Source organism: Mustela nivalis, assembly GCF_964662115.1.
Source record: "Mustela nivalis genome assembly, chromosome: 2".
Lineage (NCBI taxonomy): Eukaryota > Metazoa > Chordata > Mammalia > Carnivora > Mustelidae > Mustela > Mustela nivalis.
Window position 1 is genome coordinate 113,632,501 of NC_139021.1, and position 19,397 is coordinate 113,651,897.

The 19,397-nt window shown below is 35.1% G+C and overlaps 1 protein-coding gene across 3 annotated transcripts in view; it reads right to left on the minus strand.

The window, feature by feature from the left end:
- Positions 1-19,397, minus strand: part of LOC309859842 (phosphatidylinositol 3,4,5-trisphosphate 3-phosphatase and dual-specificity protein phosphatase PTEN) — a 91,478-nt gene that overhangs the window by 54,571 nt on the left and 17,510 nt on the right. For 2 of the 3 annotated variants that reach the window (XM_082721033.1, XM_082721032.1), the window contains exon 2: positions 10,304-10,388. In XM_082721033.1, coding sequence (XP_082577159.1) covers positions 10,304-10,388 — 85 coding nt within the window. Of the gene's footprint in view, positions 1-10,303; positions 10,414-19,397 lie in introns of all 3 variants that reach the window. The other variant, XM_082721034.1, reaches the window with a different exon arrangement.

Genomic DNA, 19,397 nt, shown 5'->3' on the forward strand with positions numbered 1-19,397 from the left:
CATTCACCATGGCTGCCCCTCCCACTTCCTCCTCTCTCCTCCCAAGGATTTCATGCCCACAATTGGCTCACTGCCTTATAAATTTGATACAATGGAAAAGCGGAAAAAAGCAAGAAAACAGCACTTTCCAAAGGGAAATGGGAAAATTTAACTACAGATAACTTGGAAAGTAGACTAAAATCTTAAGAGCAGAGAGGTAATACCCTCAAAATGTGGAATAGAGTACTATCTAAGACACACTATACCTTACTTCAAATAATTTCAATATATAATAATCTGAATTCATTAAAGACAGCTGTGAGAATACAGAGTCTTTAGTTTTTAGAAGTCTTTTCTTTCCTCAATTCCTATGAACTCCTATGAGCTGCCAAAGTGCATTTTAAAATTATTTTTGTCAAAGGAATACATAAACATGTATTCCAAAAGATATAAAAAAAACTTGTAATAAGAAATTAGTTGAGGGAAGATGGCAAAGTAGGAGTCACCAGGAATCCATCTCCCCACCTAAACAAGAATTGTACTGGCATAATCTGACTAGTGTAACTATTTTGGAATCCTGGAGTCTATTCAAAAGCTTGCAGCTTCTAGGGAAAGGCTTAGACAGTAAATCACAGTTAATTTCAGTCAATTTCAACTTTCACTATGGTAGCAGCTACCCACCCCAGTGCCCACCCCCTCACCTCGCAACAGGAAGCCATGCACATATGCCTAGCACAGCCTACACCAGCTTATGGGACCTTGTCCTCCAAATATCAGAGATCTGTGTTCTGATCATTGGCTGCTGCTTCTGATTACACACCTGCACACACAGAAGCAGGCCACCACTGCTGAAATCACCACTGATGGAAAAGGCTTCCAGGGGATTTAAAGATCCAGAGCCCATTTTTTCCCTTCATTTCCCCCCTTTTTCCTCATTTAGGAGCCAGGCATTAAAGACTTGACATCCATTCTTGTGTGAATATAAGTTTGCAACTCTTGTGGGTAACTACCCAGAGGGATACAATTGCTTGATTTTATGGAGTATGTTTAGTTTTTTAAGAAACTACCAACTGTCTTCCAAGTGGCCATACCATTTTGCATGCTGTGGGTTTTTCATATATTGCCATATTGGATAGTACCAGAGTTTTTGTATGCTACATACTGGATGATTTCACCTATATGACAGTATAGAAAAGTCAGAAATATGGAGACAGTAAAAAAAAAAATCAGCAGTTGCCAGCGGCTGGGCTGGGAGGAAAGGGACAAATAGGCAGACTGCAGACTACTGTTAGAGCAGTGAAACCACTAGGTATGTTACTATGATGGTGGATACATGTCATTAAAATTTTTCCAAGCTCATACAACACACAACACCAAGAGTGAAGCCTAATGGAAATTATGGATTTTGTACGATAATGATGTCAGTACAGGTTCATCAATACAACAAATAAACCACTCTGGTAGAGGGCAAGGATAATGAAGGAGACCATATATGTGTGAGGGCAGGGGGCATACAGGACAGTTCTGTACCTTCGAATTGAATGTAGCTGTGAATGTAAAATAGCTCCAAAAACTAAAGTCAATTTAAAAAGAAAAACTCCACACCCCATAGCTACCATGACATGCGATGGTAAAAGACAAAAATTGTCCTCTAAGGTCAATAACAAAACAGGAAGTCTGTTTTGCTACTTCTATCCAAAAAGGCAACCATATTAAAAAGGAAGAAATAAAATTATCTCTGTTTGCAGATGACATGTTCTATATGTTTTTACATGTACCTTAAAGATTCCACACCAAAAAAAAAAAAAAAAAATCATCAGAATAAACAAACTAAGCAAAGCAGCAGCATACAAAACTAATGTGCAAAAATCAGCTGTACTTCTATACACTGACAATGAACAATCCAAAAAGGAAAATTCCATCCATGATAAACACCAAAAAAGAGAATCTAGGAAAGAACTTAATTAAGGAGGTGATATACAGAGAAAACTATAAAACACTGTTGAAAAAAAAAAAATTAAAGACCTAAAAAATTGGAAAGACACCCCAATCTGATACTGTTAATATTTCAATATCATCCAACAAAATCTACAGATTAATATCATTCAAAAATCCCCAAAACTTTTTTTTTTTTTTTTTTGCAGAACTAGAAAATTCCATTAAAATTCATATGGACTCTCAAAAACCGTCAATGGCCAAAAGACTCTTGAATCAGAGGAACAAAGATGTAAGACTCACAATTACTGATTTCAAAATCTACCATAAAGATACAAAGTGTTGTACTGGCATGAAGACAGACATGTATGCCAACTGACTAGAATAGAGAACCCAGAAATAAACTCTTGTATATACGGTCAAAAATTCTGACAAGTGTGGAAAGACCATTCAATGGGGGAAAGGATGGTCTTTTCAACAAATGGTGTTGGGAAAAGTGGATATCCACATGTAAAGCATTAAGTTAGACCCTTATCTTAAAACACAGTCAAAAATTACTTAAAATGGATTAATGATCTAAGCAAAAAAGACCAAACACTATAAAACTCTTAAAAGGAAATACAGAAGAAAAGCTTCATAATACCAGATTTCTTGGATGCGTCACCAAAGGCAGACAACAAAAAATAGTAAAATTGTACTGTACTGCATCAAACTTTTAACTTTTGTTCATCAAGAACACTATCAACAAAGAAAGAGAATGGGAGAAAATATTTGCAAATCACATATCCGATAAGGGGTTAATACCCAGAATATATAAAGAACTCCTAGAATTCAACAACAAAAACACAAACTGCTAAACATTTCTCCAAAAAGATAAACAAATGGGCAATAAGCCCATGAAAAGATGTTCAACATCACTAATCATTATGTAAGTGCAAATTAAAACCACACTGAGGTTACCACCTTACCACCTTACAACTGCCAAACGTCTAGAGTCCAAAAGACAAGAAACAAGTATTGGTTAAGAATGTGGAAAAAAAGGAGCCCTTATGTACTGTTAGTGGGAATGTGAATTGGTGCAGCCACTATGGAAAACAGTACGGAGGTTCCTCAGGAAATTAAAAGTGGAACTGCCTTATGATCTAGTAATTCCACTAATAAGTATATATAACCAAAGAAAACAGAAACTTTAATTCAAAATGATACATATACCCCTATGTTTACTGCAGCATTATTTACAATATCCAAATTATGAAAGCAGCCCAAGTGTCCAATGACAGATGAATAAAGAGATGATTGATACACAAACAATGGACTATACCTCAGCCATTAAAAAGGAATGAAATTTTGCATTTGCAACATGGATGGATATAGAGTATTACCTTAAGCAAGGTAAGTCAGTCACAGAAAGACAAATACCATATGATTTCACTTATATGTAGAATCTGAAAAAAAAAATTTTAACACAAACAAAAAGCAGAAACAGACCCTTAAATACAAAAGGGAGCAGGTATGGCTATGGACAAAATGGAAAAATGGGTGACGGGGAGCAAGGAGATTCAGGTTAGTTATGGAATGAATAAGTCATGGTGATGAAAGGGAATATAAGTCAGAGTATTCTATGGTGACAAATGGCAGTTATACTTGTTAGATTTTTCCAATCACTACATTATAAACCTGAAACTAATATAACATATATGTTGACTACACTTCAATGAAAAGAAAAAAGATCATGCGGCAAAAAGATCATACACAAAATCAGAGTCCCCAAAACTGAAAATCATTGGTCATTTTTCTGGTTCCTCTGGAACTTGAGCTATATTGTCTAGACTCAAATTTAGAAGAGGAACAGAAGAGGAAAGAGATGGAAGGCCTCCTATTAGGTGATGAGAAATATAAGACTGAATCAACCAGATGCTTAAATAGGCCTTCCAAGAAGGGAGACCATAGACCTCAAATTTAGACTTTGTAAGTTGTTTCAAGATAATTACAGTCATTCTAAGTGTGTATGCTAGAAGTACTGACGTGTCCAGTGTGCACATTTTAAATACCTCTGTTTCTAAAACCTTCTTTTAGCATTTGTTCATTTTTTAAAACAGAGGGCCAGGGTACATGAGAGTGGCCAAGTGGCTAACACGAATTTCCTAGAGAGCTGGTTCCCAGCAAACAAAGCAATCATCAGCTATCATACTCCAGAAGTAAAGAATGGGAAAAATCTTAGAAAGAGTCTAGCTAAAATAAGGGTGCTTTATGCCCCGTCCTTTTCCTCTTGCTTTTGGGGAAGGGGCTTTGCAGGAGAGGTCAGTTACCAAGGCTCATAGAGAAAAGGAAGTTTCTCAGGTTTCTGCTTCTGTAGCTGACATGTGTGACTTCTTCAAGTTACAGATACCACTTCACACCCATTAGGATGGCTCTATTAAAAAAAAAAAAAAAAAAAAGTGGGGCGCCTGAGTGGTTCAGTGGGCTAAAGCCTCTGCCTTCGGCTCAGGTCATGATCCCAGGGTCCTGGGATCGAGCCTCATGTCAGGCTCTCTGCTCCGCAGGGGACCTGCTTCCTCCTCTCTCTGCCTGTCTCTCTGCCTACTTGTGATCTCTGTCTGTCAAATAAATAAATAAAATCTTTAAAAAAAAAAAGAATGAGGAAAAAAAAAAGCTCAGAAAATACCAAGTGTTGACAAGGATGTAGTGAAACTGGAACATTTATTCTTGCTGCTGAGAATGAAAATTGATGCGGCTGCTGGGAGAAACAATATGGTAGTTCCTCAAAAAATTAAACACAGAATCACTATTTGACCCAGCCACTCCATTTCTGGGTATACAACCAAACGAACTGAAAGCAGCAAGATGCAGATACTGGTACACCCATGTTCATATCAGCATTATTTACAACAGTCAAAAGGCAGAAGCAACTCAAGTGTCCATCCATGGATGAATAAACAGAATGTGCTATATACATACAAGGGAAGAAAACATGGCCAATATAGGCCACAACATGAGTGCACCTTGAAGACATTATGCTAAACGAAGTCACATGCTATGCTAAGTCAGTCACAAAAAGGCAAAGATTGCATGACTCCACTTATATAAGGTGCCCAGAATAGTTACATACGCAGACACAGAAAGTAGAACAGTGGTTGCCAAGAGCTCAGAGTAGAGAAAATGGGGGAGCTACTATTTAATGCATACAACATTTCAGTGTGGTAGGAGAAAAAAAAAGTTTTAGGCTGTACAATATGAATGTACCTAAGGCCACTGAAGTATACACTCAGAAATGGTTAAAATGGTAAAGTTTAGTGGCACCTGGGTGGCTCAGTTGGTTAAACATCTGACTCTTCAGCTCAAGTTCTGATCTCAGGGATGTTAGATGCAGCACCGCATGAGTCTCTGGGTTGGGCATGGAGCCTGCTTAAGACTCTTCCTCTCCCCTCTGCCCCCTCACTGACCCCTCTCTCAAAAAAAAAAAATGAAAAGAAAAAGAAAAATTTAAAACAAAATTTTAAAGCCCCTTTCTTTATTTTGATGGTTTATTCTCTTATTTTGTTAGGGCACATGGTCTAGGAATTTCCTAAGAAATGTTGCATGGTGGATATATTTTTTTTCTTGTTCTTGAAGGTCTTTCTTTCCTCCTTTTGCACTTGACTAATGGTTTGGCTGGATACAGAACTCTAGGCTGAATGCAGAACTTGTAAAGCGCTAGTCCTCCATCTTCCATCTTTAAATTAGATTCTTAGATTATGAGAAGTTAGATGACATATATATTCCTAATCCCTCCTAAATGATCCCAAAAGCTTTTGAGACATTCTCATTATTTCTGATATTCTTAAAGAAATTTTGTAATAACTGCCTGGTATTGGCCTGTTTTCATTCGTTGTGCTTGGCACTTTATAGCTTTTTTTCAACCTGGAAACTCAAATCCTAAATAAATTTTCTGGAATATGCCTATATAGGCATATTCTGGTGTACATATGTATGTGGTAAAACATTTCATCCTCTGATAGATATGGCTACTGAGACAATCAGCTTTGGAATTTCACAGACTAGACTCGACCCTCAGCTCACTACTTACCCACTATGGCACTTGGGGAAATTAACTTCTTTTAAACCATATATGAAATGGGGACAGGTTAATTGTAGAGATTTTTAATAAAATGACACATGTAAACAGCTTATACAACAGAAATGATGAAAAATAAGTGTTACCTATTATTAAAATCCTAAAAGATTGATGCAGATACTATCAATCCTAGATTGATGCAGATACTATAAACACTGTCAAATCTATCAAGGATCTGCTATTTGTAAGGAAATAAAACTAACAAAAGAAGTGGGAGGCAGCCAATGGGTATAGGCTTTTCTTTTTGGGGTATTAAAAACGTTTGGGGACTTGAGAGAGGTGGTGGTTACAAAATACTGGAAAGGTACTAAATGTTAGTGAATTGTTCACTTTAAAATGATTGATCTTACGTTATATAATTTTTGCCACAATAAAGAGAAAAAAGGAAGCAGGAAAAAGAAAGGCAGTATAAAGGAGAAGTCAAAAGTTGTTGAAATGGAGAATGGAAACAATATTCTCTTTCCTCTAAATTAGTGTGACACTTTCCTCTATATGCTCTCTTTTTAATTCTTGGAACTGAACAGCCAATAATGATATTGTTGGGAAGACAAACAATTCCTTTTTTATCGGACATTAACACATAAATAAAAGGCTGATTGAGAGATCGACATATAATTAAGAGAAGATTATTTTAAATTTCTTTGGGAAGAATGTATAAAACAGGAAAGTTGGAGGATATATATATACAAATACACACACACACACACACACACACACACAAACAAAAAAGCTGATAGTATAGAAGACAATGGATAAAGTCTTTTTTTTTTTAATCACTATGTATCAGAATGCTCAGCTCTAAGCCTTCTCTTATGACAAATATGGGAATCTAACCGCATCTAAAATCTTTCCAATAAAAGGGGAAGTAAATTACTTCCTACTGATTTCAGACTAGGGGGAAATATTGTTAGATGCATCTTTTTTCATTTTCAACACTTCCCAAATTGTGCTCCAAGAAACACTGTTTTAGAAAGATGTTATTTTAACACAGTACAAAAGAAATGAGAGAAGGGAGAATGAGGGGAAGAAAAAGGAAAAGGAAAGCAGCATATTCGAATTTCATTCTTGGGAGATTTGCAAGGCATAGTAGTGTATTAAAGGTTCTGCAGTAAGAAAGCCAGTTCACCTCTATTAAACCTACATTTGGCTGATTTATTAAGTACAGAACAGTTCTTAAGCTATGTCGGTTAAACACATAATGCATCATTTTGTTAAAGGCTGCTTAGATTTATACCAGATAACATATAAATTAGGGTAATTTCAATATTAGCCCAGGGGGATAAGATTACCACACATATTCAAGAATAATCAATTATCTGAATAAAACATTGTTTCAAATTACCAGCTGGTCAGAGCAAGAGCTTAATGGCAATAAAGGAGGGGAAGAGAAGGTAGGAATAAGAGGAAAAGAAGAAAAAACAATCTGGGAAGAGTTAGCTCTTCATCTTCCTTTGTTGAAATGTCCTTGTCCTGACATGTCAATTCTGATTATTAAGCCTAACATTTGCAGTTAAGATAGTAAAAAATTCCAACTTGGTTCACTTCTCCCCCACTTTCTATTTTTTTACATTAATTCCTAACCCTAGGAGGTAACCTCAAAAGGAGAAGTTAAATATTTGTTACTTGAGTACCTTAAGTATAAAATTTCACATTGCCATAACAATCCATATCCCAAAACAGTTTAATACTGCATAATTTAAGCATAAAGGCATTTGCAATTTCAGTTTCTTTTACTCAGAGCAAAGATGTACAACACCAACAAAACCTGAACCTGGAACAATATTTCTTGTTTGGGGGAAAATCATAGAAAAAAACATGGATTTAGAGAAGTAAAAATTCAAATAGATAGGGCAAAGGAAAATCCAAATGGAAATACATTTATGAGAAAACTTGTAAGAAGATAAAAAGACACGCTTTTCATTATCACTTTATCATCTTTGAACCAAAAAGAAATCACTACTGCTTATTACTACTATTTCCCATATTGTGGGAACCAATCAAGGAAATGAATCATGTAGGTATTAGAGACAGCCAATCCCTTAGAGAAGTTAATCCTCTTCTTGGAAATTATTTTACTTCATAGGGGAAAAGCTACAGCTACCTTCCTGGTGACTGTTCCTCCTTTTTCTCATAAAAGAAGTGGAGTGGAGTGAGCAAATGAAGCCAACGAAAGCCTCAATAGTCATATATATCCCCAGTCACAAAACTGGAGGGGAGCAGAAGGGCAAGACAAGCCAGGCATGCACGCCCTAGCTATTCTACTCAGCAGATCATTCTTCGTCATTTACAGGCTACCACCCTTGCCAAAGGGTGACAAGATCATTTGGCTAAAGCAACTACTGGCTAAATAACAAACCATACACATAAATCTTTTTAAGGAATAACAGATTTGAAAAAGACAAAAGCTAGATAAAATAGATACATTAAAGTGGATAGAATAAACTTCAACTTTGGTTATTATTTCACAAATTAAATTTGTGAATCTTAATTCAGTGGCTTAAAGGCAGGAGTTGCAAAATTGGAAGATGAAAGATCAAAGCACTGGTAGCACAGTATTTTCTTGGTGAGAGTATCAGTCTAAGGTCTGAAAGTGAAATGTGCTGATCCAGAAACCGAACTTTATCAGTAACTTAAAGATGATCAATCAGCTTCAGTGACTTATTCACAGTCAGAAGAGAGCAAAGGGAGCAAGCACCCCAGGTAAACCCCACCACAAGGAGGCCCTTACAGTGACCCAAAAACCTGTCCTCTATCCATAGTATTCATACTCTTTTTCCACATGAGTACTAATCTGATCTGGTTAAGTAGTACTTGGTTGAATACAGAATTATATAGTAGTAATATAAAACAGATCAACCTGCAAGGTATTTCATCTAGGTCCTAAGGGGGCTTAATAAACACTCCTGCACTTCAGGAGATGCACTGCTCATTTTCCAGATTCTCCATCTCTCTCGATGCAAAATTTACACCCGTCATTCTGTTTTCCATCACCCACTGTGTTTTCTGTAGATGTGTATTATCACTGACTAAGCCATATCAGGCTATTGCTCTCGTGGATCTGATATTATGCATCCTTCCAACTGTGTCCTGCCCAACCATGAGAAGACACATTTATTTCCCTATTTTCAAATTCTTAAACAGTACTTCTGACAGCCCCCTGTACCTCTAACTGTAATAAAACTACGAAAAAGTAGTCTGGTTTTTCTGTACTTTTTGTAGATACTGATACTGATTTTAAAATTCTGAACAATTTAAACACAACAACAGTCCAACTGGACACAACTCAATACTGCAAAATGTAAATATATACATTGGTTCAAAGCAAATTGTTAAAAATTAACCACTTAACAAAACAACTTATAGCTAGCTCATAATAAGGACACAGACAATTCATATACTCAATTATATAAGGATTCTACATTTGCATAATGCTTTACAAAGTGCTCTCCCATTCAAGATAACATTAATTCTAATCAAATATTTAAATTGAAAGTCTCCAAGAAAGAGATTTCTCTAAGAAGATAAACAAAATAATCCAAAATTTTAAACTTTATTTAAAAGCCATTAAATTTTCTGATGTTTCATACATATATATTTTTGCTTTGAAATGAGAAAATATATTAAGACTACAACAGAAACAAATTCCTTCTCTCATAAAATATATCACATACTCTTAGGTTATACATGTGTTAAAATTATTTAAATCAGTCTTGAGAAATACGGTTTCAAGCTGGATAATAATTACACTTAAAAAATCATGCAAGTTTATAAAAGAGACAAAGTCAGGCCTTGGTCTGCCCAGCAATTCCTGTCCAGATCCTCTGTACCAAATTACTTCTTCAAATGTTTAGTATACTTATGCTCCATTATAAACTGTTCTATGTAAAAAATACATGGTATCAGTTATCTCTACCTTAGAATGAATAAATTTAAGTGACTGAATACACTCAAGGATTAAATCTAATCCCCAATTGTGAAATAAAAGACAAAAACCATAGTGTAACTGAATCCAGGACTTAAATTGGTAAGAAGCCTTAAAAGGAATCCAGGAAATCCTATTACATACACCTAACCATGTCAAAGGTTAGTTCTTATCAAATGAGCTGTATCCCATTGAGGTCCATTAAACAAACAAAAAGCAGTGATAGAGCACCAACATAATAAAAAGAGTTCACATCACAAAGCACATCATTTTCTAAGACTTAGAAATCTTCTCTAAATGAAAATATAGCATGAATACATCAATATTTGCAACAGAAAATTAAGAGTTCTTACCTTACTACATCATCAATATTGTTCCTGTATACGCCTTCAAGTCTTTCTGCGGGAAACCCCATAGCAATAATGTTGGGATAAATATCTGAGTACTTAAGTTAAGGAAACATCTGAAATATACAACAATGCAAACTACATGTACTTGTTGTAAAACATTAGCTGATTATAAAAATCACTATACCTATGCTAGTAAAAGGATGTCAAATGTATTTATCTCTAAACCATCATGTGTAATTAAGAAACACAGGTACATAAAATTAATTCCCAAAAAAATTCTCAAAATAATTATATGGCAAAATAATTTTCAAATCTCTTTACCTACTACATTAAAAGTAAGTACATAAAAATTAAGGAAAAAAGTAACTTCCACATTTACACTATTTAGGCCCACATACATGAAAACAAAAACCACAGACTATAAATCAGAACTGCAGTTACCTTGGGACAAAAACCAAGTATCAAAATAAAAAACAAAAAAAGCTACACAACTTCTCATTTTTCATTGTTACAAAAGGCACCACAGCATAGAGAAAAGTAGATACAATTAAGAATTAGGAAGCCAGATTTAAGACCTGGCTTATGCCGCCATCCCGTTGTATAACCTGGACATGACTTCATCTTTCCAGGCTTCAATTTCCTACTCCACAAGATTAGGTTGAGCCAACCACAATGATCTCTTCCAAGTCCTTGGTATTTGTGACTTAGTAATACTGAACTAAGGTAGAAAGTTTTCCTCATTCACCATCAAGGTAATCAACATTTAGCATGCCATTCTATTTACTTATGTTACATACTGTAGTCAGCATAAAAACAAACTTCTGTGCTCCAGAAGAATCTGCATCAAACTAAAAAAACAAAACAAAACAAAAAATACCAACCAATCTACATTTCTATGCATTTGTCAATAGTGGCAGACCTCATTTCTTCCTGAGTACCATTATTCCTCTCTCTAATCTCGTGATTTTTCTGAGATGGACCTTCCAAAACAGCCAAGCTGATCTGCCCCAAGCCTCCCTTCAACACCCTCCCTGAAGTTCTCCACCTACCTACTCCTGGACCCCATTTGATCTTCAAGTACAATCCAAAATTCACCAAATCCAGTGCCTTTTTGTAGATCTTTTTTCATCACTTTCGGCTGCTTTCACATTATTGAGTTAATTTTGGTATTATTTTCAATTGAAAATAATTATCAAGTTACTAAAAGCTTTTTAAAATTATTTTTTAAAAGGTTTTATCCATAGTTTTACCACACACTGATTGGACAGACCTAAAAATATTTTAAGGGAAAAAAAAACAAACAAACAGGGTTGCCTGGGTGGCTCAGTCGGTTAAGCATCTGCCTTTGTTTGGTTCAGGTCATGATCCCAGCGTCCTGGGGTAGAGCCCTACATCAGGCTCTCTGCTCAACCAGGACTCTGTTTGTCCCTCTCCCTCTGCCCTGCTCATGCTCTTTCACTATCTGTCTCCATCTCTCTCTCTCTCAAATAAATAAAATTTAAAAAATAAAATAAAAATAAAAACCTTTCATTAAAAGAAAAAAGACCGCACACAATCGCATAAACAATATGCTACCTTTTGTACAAAAAATATTTTCTTTTGGATAAAATGAGTAAGATTTACACACAATTTGCCTGAATCTGAACTTCTCAGCACACATGCGCATTTGTACACACACAAATGATAACTGAGAAACCAATAAACATATTTGCTTCATAGAGAAGGGGTGGTGGCAAAGGGGAAAAACATACACTAAAACCAGCAACAAACAAATCCAATTAAATATCAAATTGGTAACCAGGAGATAGAGTTTATTTCACAGGAGTTATTTGGTTACTGCAAGTTTACTGTACTTCTTGGTAGGAAGCACTGTAAGAACAAAAAGAACTACAAAGAGGGGCTCCTGGGTGGCTCAGCTGGTTACACATCTATCTCAGGGTCCTGGAATCGAGCCCCACACAGGGCTCCTTGCTTAGCAGAGGAGTCTGCTTCTCTTCTCCCTGTGCTCATATTCTCTCTCATGCCCATTCTCTTTCAAATCAATAAAATCTTAAAAAAAAAAAAAAAAAAAAGAACTACAAAGAAATTTTAAACTTCTTCTGCAAGTTTGTTTTTACTATTATCAGTATTGATATCCTCAAGCTTTCTTCTTTATATTGTACATAAAAATGAAATTTTACTAATAATTTTAAGATTTATGATTATAGGTATAAAATCAAGAAATCAAGTAAAAACCTTAATTAGAAATATCAATATGAACTCATGTTTATAAAAATCTATGTCCTCTAGGTCTTTTCACTGAAATAGCCTAAAAGCATATCAATCTTAGCAGCAAACAATCCCTAGATGGACCCAGACTGCATCTCTAGTATTTAATATATTAAAAGGCACTAAACTTGGAACTACAATGAATGCCAGGTCTGTGGCAGGAAGGTACAAGATGAGTCTGGGATATTTTTCTGTGCCAGGAGACAAGGAAGGTACTCAAGAGATGATGATCTCTATCAGACAGATATAGGAGCCAAAATGAAAAACATCCCAGGACCTAAAGCTCTAACAAACTGAGTATCAAAGAAACAATTTAAATGGTAGTAAATTAAAACACCCTAAATAAAATTAAAACCCTTGAGTCTAGATAAAGACTCTCAAAGGAAAAAAAGAACAAACTATTTTTCATTTATCACCTTTTGAAGTGGCTGTTAGAACAGTTTCTTTCTCTACTCTGAAAGTAGAAAAAGGGGGAGATTAAGTATTTATGCTACTTTTCCTGTAGGTGCTGTATTTCACGACAACCAAATAGCACCATTTCATTCAGTAAAGATCTACTTTACAGAAAAACATTGTGTTAATAAACACAAAAGAATAGAACTTTAAAAGTCATATTTTGCAAACCCTAATAAATTTATGGATTTAGGCAAGGATCAACAACTGGTTCTAAACCAACAGGTTAGTGGATGATGAAGAACTGAACTTTTTTTTCTTAAGAGAGCCAAAGCAACACCACCCAAAATACCTTCTGATGTAAGGAGACCAATGTAACTGAACAGCGGGCAGAAAAGACTGCCACCACCCAATTTCAGTGGTCAATCTGGGCATCACCAAGGAAGTTAAGCAGAGATCCTGTAACTTTCTGTGTGATACAATATGAAGGACACAGCATCACCTATGATATCCAAGGTATCTTCAACCTGAGACTCAACCAAGTATTTAGATATAAATTTTAATTTATATTAAATACAAGAGATAGAAAAACAAGCTAAAGGACATGAGAATAAACTGGACAAATTCAAAAGGTCTGAAACATATGACCCAGTCTCTGCTCAAATGTCTTTTTAAAAGGCAAGGAGGGGAGGAATGGGTATCCCTTGTTTTTAAAAGACTTAAGGGTTGGGGTGCCTGGGTGGCTCAGTCGTTAAGCCTCTGCCTTCCGCTCGGGTCATGGTCCCAGGGTCCTAGGATCGAGGCCAACATCAGGCTTCCTGCTGAGCAGGAAGCCTGCTTCTCCCTCTCCCACTCCACCTGCTGTGTTCCCTCTCTCACTGTGCCTTTCTCTGTCAAATAGATGAATAAAAATATTCCAAAACATTTTTTTAAATAAAAAAAAAAAAGACTTAAGGATTCTAAGAGCCAAGTTCATAGGTACAATGCTATTGTTTTAGACGAACAAGCCATAAAGAACATTTTTGAGCCAACCAGAGAAATTTGAAAATGATCTGGGCATTATATGGGATAAAAAAAATGACTGAAATGGAAAAGCACACATTACTGACTAAAAAAAAGGTTTCAAAAGAGAATACACAGCATTATGCCATAATCGAATAAGAATGCATATATACCCAGATAGACATATGTAGACAAAAAGATTACAAACTAAGGTACTAAAAGTAATCATCTCTAGGAGGTGGGAATATATATTTTTCTCATTTTTGTTTTTTATTTTCTGTTGTTGATACAATGCCTGCACTATTTCTGCAACAGATTTTTAAAAATTGTTTGCTTTATAATTACCTCCAGGTCTATTTACCAAGTATCATGACAAAATATTGTTTTGTCCCACATGACTTAAATTCAGCTCTGTATTTAGTTTTTAAAAAATGATAAATTTCTATCAATATATATATGTATATACACATACATACACACAAATATGTAATGAAAAAAGATTTAAGTAGCATTTACTATGTGGCAATTTTGTCACTTTAAGAATATATACATTCACCCCCAATCTCAAAGGGTTCTTCTACTATGGAGACTCCAAAACTACTAGGATTATCACACATTACAAATAATAGCTGTCATCTATTATTCTCACCTAAGAAAGTAGTTCCACCTAAAAACATAGCTCATTCAAAGAACTATGTTCAATTATCAAAATATTTTGGGTATTATGTCCGTTCATGAGAAAGAAAAAAAGAGAGAGAGAGACTGGAGGCTCAAATCAAGTCTACAGCAGTAGTAATTCCTGAAAGTGAATAATCTTTACTTTGTCTTGGGAGCACCAACATATAGAAAATAACACTCAGAAGACAAATGAGGCAGCAGGAGGGACCCAAAGCAGTGGCAGCTTCCACCAATCCAGAATTCCTACATAAAAAATTATAAATAGATATAAGTAAAAAATTTAAGTTGAATTATTCTGAGCAATGCAACAGCAAAATATTTCTTATTCAAAGTAATAGTAATTACTGCTCCTAATCAACTTTCCAACTGAATGCTTAATTTCAGTAAAGACACTAGTATGATTTTCAGCCTTACAGAAAAGCACAATAATACAATGCCCCTTGAAATGCAGTCATTTTAACCAGGACTAAACTCCAATGTATCCTTGCACTATGAATACTACTAAAGGAGTTAAAGTTGCAAAGGACTTGGTTACCTTATTTAAACAAAACCATTTGTCTCTAATTATACATAAATAGGAATGTTATATACTCATTAAAGTAAACTCAGTTGGCCCCCTTTCATTCACTTAATTATTCAAACACACAGTGAACATTCCTTGCAAGGGGCAGTGAGAGCAGAGGCTAAGTAAGCAAAGACTACTGCACTGGAAAAGTCCCTACTCTGTCAGGAAAGACAGATAGACACACAGACATGCAGCGGTGCCACATGACTTACATTCTACTGAATATAAGACTGAAATATTTTAAGAGATAAAGAGAGAGGGGCTAATTCTAATTAAAGCTTCACAAAATAGGTGATATGTTAGAAAATCCTTAAGAAGTCAGTCAGACATCAGTAGACAGAAGAACAAACAAGCAATCAGAACACTTCAGGCAGGGAACAGAACAGGGATGCGGAAATACATACAACATGAGGAAGCAGCAAGCAGGCCAGTGTGGCTCACACACAGAGCTGTATGGAGAAGGCAGGACAGAAGACTGCATTTAGTTTGAAGGAAGCTGTGAGAGGGAGTTCAATTTAACCAGACATATAAGGAGTCAAAGGCCAGAATCGGCGTGGGGGTCTCTGACAGAGCAACAATCCAATGCTTCCTTTACATAGAATCTAAACATCCAGTCTTCTGAAGGTTTCATTTTTCACAGATCCTCACCTTTCTTATTCACAGTTTGAGATTTTACCCAAGACTTTAACCTCCATCATAAGTTAGAAGGATGCAGAGAACATGTGCCACACTACAGGAAATGCATTCCCATTTAATCCTAGCAACCCTACAAGGTATTATTTCCATTTCATGAATGACAAAATTGAGGGTCAAAAAGACTGGGTAATTTGCATTAAGTTCCACAGCCAGTAAGTACTGAGTTATGATTCAAACCAGTTAGGTACAAACCCAGCTTTTTATACCATGCTGCCTCATAAAAGATTAAGAGTTCCTTATATTTCCAAATCAGTAACAAAAATATAAAAGCTTCAAAGGAAGCAGGTTCAAATGAAAGTGAATTTACTAATCAAATGTTAAAGCTGAAAAACTTTTAAAAGACAATACAGAATCACTGGAATTTCCAAAACTGAGTAATGAATTTATAAGACACATATTTCTTATGACAAGAATTATACCAATGCATGTCCAATTTGACTTTTTTGCTTCCTAATGTTAAAATTTCTGACATACTTTTTTTGGACAATTTAAACCAAATAAAAATAACTGAGAAAACTATATATATATTTCTAATACGGAATAGTGTTAACTTGCAATTACCGGATATACTTTCAAATAACGAGAGTGTTTCATATGAAATTCTCATCTTATTACTTATAAATGCTGTGCATAAAGAATTATACTAACTAGATCACTGCAGGAAGCCAAATATTTTTGCCATCTAGTGATCTACTCGCAGGCAATGTGGCAACATGGTCAAGAACATATGCTCCGGGGACCTGGGTGGCTCAGTGGGGTAAGCCGCTGCCTTCGGCTCAGGTCATGATCTCAGGATCCTGGGATAGAGCCCGCATGGGCACTCTGCTCAGCAGGGAGCCTGCTTCCTCCTCTCTCTCTCTCTCTCTGCCTGCCTCTATGCCTACTTGTGATCTCTGTCAAATAAATAAATAAAATCTTTAAAAAAAAAAAAAAAAGAACAGATGCTTCAAGAGCCAAGATGCCTGGATTTGAACTCTAGTGTCACTTACTAAGTCATCTTTTGCAAGTTACCCATCTTCAGTTCCCTGTGTAAAATGGGACTGGTAGGAGGTTAACATTTTCTTTTCTTCTCTGCTTAATTTTTATTCAAGCTTTTATTTAAATTCCAGTTAGTTAACATACAGTATAATATTAATTTCAGATATAGAAATTAACCAGGTGTAGAAATTAACTGCATGTAGTTAACTGTATACTAACTAACTGGAATTTAAATAAAAGTTTGAATTAAAAATTAAACAGAAAAAAAAAGTGTTACCTTCATTAAAAAAAAAAGTACTTATCACATAGGGTTGTGATAAGGATTAAATGCATTAACCTATGGAAAACAACTAGAACATAGTGATAGCTGTCTATCAGTTAAACAAATGGAACAGACCTATACCATTAGGGCTTACTGTAACGATTTGGATATATTTTTTTTCCAATGACACTCTTTACTGAATAACCTAATCCTTCTAAAGAGCATCAAAGTCTAATAGAAACCTTAACTCTTTGAAATCTTGACTATAGCAATTTGCCTTTTAAGTATTTAACTTCAGAACAAATGTAAAATATTCCCAAATTTCCCAAAGGGAACAAAACAAAAGACTGCTTTCCCCTTGTTATCAGTGGCTACATGAAGTAAGCAGAGAGGTAGAAGGAATTTCTGTCGGCCCTCAGAGGGACAGCTACCATTGCTATGGCAGATTTGCAGACACAGACATACGACGTTCAGTACATGACCTTTCACCCCACCTCTAAGCAAACATGCTCAGTTTGTTTTGTTTTAATTCAGGTATAATTTACATACGATAAAATACAAGATCTTAAGTGATTCATTGATGAGTTTTGATAATCCTATATATCATGTTGGAGAGTCTTGATTCAAGTGCTGCAACAATCCCCTCTCAAACATAGAATGCTGACTGCAAGAAAGAAAATAATAAATGATAATTAAGTTCTAAAGCCTGTCCACAGAAGTCAATTTCACCAATAACAGAACTGACACACTATAAAATGATGCAGCTAGTATATGAGCTAACTCAATTTTTACTGGTTGTTCTTAACATCCAATCCTGACTTAAAACACTAAAAGGATATTCTAAGTTACACCAAATTAACAAAATGCCTTTAGAAAAAAACATGTGAGCTGAGATTTCATATTGACCTTGTCTCAAAATTTTACTTGTACCCAAATTAATGTCATTGGCACTACAAATTTAACTAGAATTTTCAAATAGAGAATAACCAAAAATAGCTCCTTAAGCGTTATTTTATGTGTCCCTGAATATAGACAGTTTTATTTTAAGTACAATTATTAAAAATAAAGCACTTCTGAAGTTTCTTTGTAGTACTACTCAACATAATATATAGATATACTTATCCCCAAACAAGTTATAAACTAAAATACCAGTATACAGTACTAGTATTCAAACCAGTAACACCTTTTTTCTGCCACAATTATTTTAAGAAAAATTACTTCCACAGATCACGTATATATAAGTTATTTTAAAAATTCACATATGGAAGCGGTAACATACATGGAACGCAGATGGCAAATAGAAAGTGACATGTAGATTACAGAGGTAGTGATCAAAAAGCAGTAAGAGCAAACCTGAAGTTGCCTAGCTCACAAGAGGAACTGACGTTGAGCTGAATCGGCAGCAGGAATGAAGGAAAAAAGTCAGACTAACAAGAGGAGACAAGCAGAATCGAAAGCTAGTTAGTAAATACCAAGACTGCACCATTTAATTCTATTTTCCAGGAATTTCTGGAGCTTTTCCCCTGCTTTCTGTCAGGGCTATCAACCAACAGATGCTTAAGGATCAGGTGAAGGGAAAAAAATTCAGCCACTGATTCATAAGCTACATCAGGTCTACATTTTTTTTCCAACAAATTTTAACAAGTTTAAAATTAACAAAGAGTTTCCATGTATGTCACAGTTATATCCATATTAGCAACTTCACTAATCAAATTATGCTTTAAACAACTGCCATTCATAGACTTATACGGGAGTCTCATTTAATGCAAGATTTTTTATTTCTGACTAGGTATTCTTTTTCTCTATTAAATGTGTAAAATGTTTGTATCTGGTTTCTAAATTGAAGATTAATATTGGTAGGAAAGCAGAAAAAGGAGATGCTGATTTTTCCAGTTGATAAAGTGCTAACTGCATTATTTGAGAACAATTTGTCCTAACATATAAAGCATATAAATGCAAATTAATATAAACATATAAAGCAAATTAAATAAATAAATAAAGCTGCCTAAAATCTGATTTTATAAAGTGAAAAGGGTGCGTAAGCACCAAAGCCTAAACTACAGAAATATTAAAAATATTTCTCAAAAAAATACAGAAAACTACAAAAATATTAAAAATATTGCTCCAAAAAAATTGGGGATTTTTAAGAATAAAGCATAGTGGTCAGAAACAGCACAGGACACAGGAACATTTGTTTAAATATTCCCAAGGTGCCAGGCCTGCATTAAAATACTTCATGCAGGGACGCCTGGGTG